Source organism: Kryptolebias marmoratus, linkage group LG1 (assembly GCF_001649575.2).
Source record: "Kryptolebias marmoratus isolate JLee-2015 linkage group LG1, ASM164957v2, whole genome shotgun sequence".
NCBI classification, from domain to species: Eukaryota; Metazoa; Chordata; class Actinopteri; order Cyprinodontiformes; family Rivulidae; genus Kryptolebias; species Kryptolebias marmoratus.
The window spans coordinates 35,861,781-35,865,211 of NC_051430.1; the positions used below are offsets into that span (position 1 = coordinate 35,861,781).

Here is a 3,431-nt window from a genome sequence, read left to right on the forward strand (position 1 = left end):
CAGACATTCAGCAAGTGACTTGTGTATAAACTTATTCATCAAGAGATGACTTGTTTTAACCCACGTGTTTGGCAGGAGAGTTGTCTTAAAGCTAAGTCATCGACAGGTGACTCACCAAGTCAGTGTTTGGCAGGTAAATTGTAATGCAAAGTCATCAACCTTTGACTTGTTATAAGACTGAGTCAGACTTTGGCAGGTGACTTGTGTTAAAACTGAGTCACTGGCTGGTGACTTGTTTTAACACTAAGTCGATGTTTGGCAGGTGACTCGTGTTAAAACCAAGTTATTAGCAGATGACTTGTGTTCACAGAGTTAGTGTTTGGCAGCTGACTCATTGAACAAATCAATGTGTGTCGTGCAAGTTGCTGTGATTGATTCTCTGGTTTAATGCTCCACCTTGATGGTTTGCTGTGATTGGTTGTCTGTAATCAACCTTGTTGATGGTTTGCTGTGATTGGTTGTCTGTAATCGGTGTGTTTGACCTGGTTGACCTGGTGTGAATGACCTGGTTGATGTCACCACACCGATGTTGGTTTGGAGTCAGCTGCCAGCAGCCGGTCGGCCTCAGAGACACGACTATCACAGGGAAGGAAGTGTTTCATGAATGTCGGCTGCCAGCATGAACTGAAGCAGAACGAGTACGGAGAATGAATGTTACAACAGCTGATCTCGGGGTGGGGAGGGGGGTACATGGTGATGGCTGGGGGGGGGACAGACAATCAGCAGCACTTCTGAGGTAGCTGGGCAGGCTTATCAGTCAGTCTGGTGGTCTTTGATCCGGTAGCTGCTGGCGCCTCCACGTCCACTCGTTCAGACATCTTCACACAAATGATGTCTACCAGGCGCTCGAAGACCTGCCGCACATTAATGTTCTCCTTGGCACTCGTCTCATAGTACTCGAATCCTGCAGAAGTGAGCGAAAGGTTCAATCAATTGCAGCAGTGTCGCATTTATTTTTTCTGTTTCAGACAAACAGACCTGGAATCAGCTGATCAAGACCTGGGATCAGCTGACCAACAGACCTGGGATCAGATGACCAACAGACCTGGGATCAGATGACCAACAGACCTGGGATCAGCTGACCAACAGACCTGGGATCAGATGACCAACAGACCTGGGATCAGATGGCCTTTATCCTTTTTACCGGCTGATATTACAAAGAGTGTTTTCAGCTGCAGCATCTTACCTAGCTGGTCAGCCAGGTGTTTTCCTTTCTCAGGAGGTACAACTCTCTCCTCGTCCATGTCACACTTGTTTCCCACCATGATCACCTGGGCATTATCCCAGGAGTACGTCTTGATCTGAGTGGCCCTGCAGACACAAGTCAACAGCAAGCATCAGATGAGTTGAGCCCCGATCTGAGTCACAATAAACCAAACCTTTCAGCCAGCCACTGACCAGTCCTGCACAGCATTAAAGGACTCCTCGTTGGTAATGTCGTACATGAGAATGAAGCCCATGGCGCCACGATAATACGCTGTGGTGATGGTGCGGTAACGTTCCTGCCCAGCAGTGTCCTGGACAAAAACACACAAACAAAACTGACAACAGTTTCCTGGCAAATCAGGTTTAACATATCCAGGGTCCTCATATTCAGATTTGTCATATCCAGGTTCGAAGGATTCTGGCTGAAGGCATCCAGAGCGCGAACATTTCAGATCCTGAACATGTCTGATAATGGACGTGTCTCAAACATGTCTCATCCTGTGTGATCTGAAGCTGAAATCCATTCATCCGGTCTTTCAGTCTGTCCTCTTCCTCCACAGCGGCCGTGTCGCAGCCATTCAGCTAATTTTAGCTCTTTGTGAGTGTCTGCTGTGACTCAGTTTGTGTTTTCACTGCGGGATGCAGCTCGTTCACAGAGACTGAGTCTGTGTGTTTTTAAAGCAGGGTTACTGCAACATGTCCATGTGTCTTCCTTTTATATGTTGGTCATGTGACCATAGCCGCTGTATAGGTGATCAAAACAAGAAACCAACAGCAACACAGGCTACAGTTATTGTCATCTAGTGGATAAGTCAGGTCTTATTTTCTCTGAGACCTTCCTGTCACATCTGTAAGAAAAGAATCTAAACTGATGTTGTAGAAAACTTCATCAAACACATCAACTGAATCATGTGATGAAGATTTAAAGCTTGGAACTCTGCAGCTTTATGTTCAAACTGTTGAGGTGAGAAACATCTCTGAATCAAGCTCAGTTACTTTTAATTCATCTTGTTATTATTAGCATATTAACTACAGCTCCCAGGATGCTTTGCTGCACAACCAACTGCAGCTGCTCCACACATCTGACTGGCTGTGTATCGAGTCTATTTTTATACCTCATGTTGTTTTTGAATGAGTCAGCGCTGGTACGCGTGCACACACACGCGCACACACACACACACACACACACACGCGCGCACACACACATGCCTGCTGAAGCCTCTTTGCCCTAAGAAGTCCCTTTAATTGCCACAGTTGTTTGTGTGTCTGTATCATTGTGTGCACGTGTGTGTGTGACAGTGTGCACGTGTGATGCAGCAGGGAGGTGAGTGAGCGTGAGGAGCTGTTGCCATGGCAACAACATCCTCCCTGACAGAGCGAGCTGTGAGCAGAACATCATGTCTCAGTCTGCTGTTACAGAACCTTCATGTGTTTTTTTTTGAGGACTGGGATTATTTGACATTTTAGTTTTAGAGATCAGATTAAATCAGTGATTGTTTCAGAGCTTTTTCTTTACTTTCTGTCTGTGAGAAACCCACAATAAAACATCTTACTGTCATTTAAATGAACAAACTGCTCTCATCATGGACAATCTGTCCCATCCCCTTCATGACACCCTACAAAGTCAGCGAAGCTCATTTGGCAGCAGACTCACTTAGCTCTGCTGCCACAGAGAACTCAACATTTTCAGTTTCATAACAGATGATCACCAGTAAACTTCTGCCTGAACACAACTACTGTAAAAATGTTATCTTGTGCAGTACACTCTCCTGTCATTACACAGTACTACAGTACTACATTACTACAGTAAATATGCAAAGTACATGAATTCTGCCATTTTGACTGAGTGTTTCTGAAGGTTGTTTTTACTGCTTTTATTTTTTTAACTTGTCTGCTGCTGTGACAAACTAATTTTCCTCAGAGGATCAATAAAATATATTTCTATTCAATTCTGTTCTTTATTTTATTAAATATAGCTTTAGGAAACTGAAACATCACTTCCTGTGACCTTCTGCTGGTTCTAGATTGACTAAACTCCTGTTTTTCTAGAGGTGTTCCCACTGATGCTGATCACTTAATCAAAACATTCGATCAGCAGCTCCCGGCTGAAACTGAAGCAGCAGGGCTGGACCACCGAGGCTGAGTTCTGCATCAGTTTTTGTTCAGTAATTACCTAAAGCTCCTCCCCCCATCCTCACCCAGATCTGAAGCTCCTCCCCCCATCC

General features: G+C 44.9%; 1 protein-coding gene across 2 annotated transcripts in view; it reads right to left on the reverse strand.

The window, feature by feature from the left end:
- Positions 1 to 263: 263 nt before the first annotated feature.
- LOC108229575 (ras-related protein Rab-3A-like) overlaps positions 264 to 3,431 on the reverse strand; it is a 7,572-nt gene continuing 4,404 nt past the window's right edge. The window contains exon 5 of one of the 2 annotated variants that reach the window (XM_037977962.1): positions 264 to 904. In XM_037977962.1, coding sequence (XP_037833890.1) covers positions 720 to 904 — 185 coding nt within the window. In that variant the 3' untranslated portion in view covers positions 264 to 719. Of the gene's footprint in view, positions 905 to 992; positions 1,115 to 3,431 lie in introns of those variants that run through there. The other variant, XM_037977946.1, reaches the window with a different exon arrangement.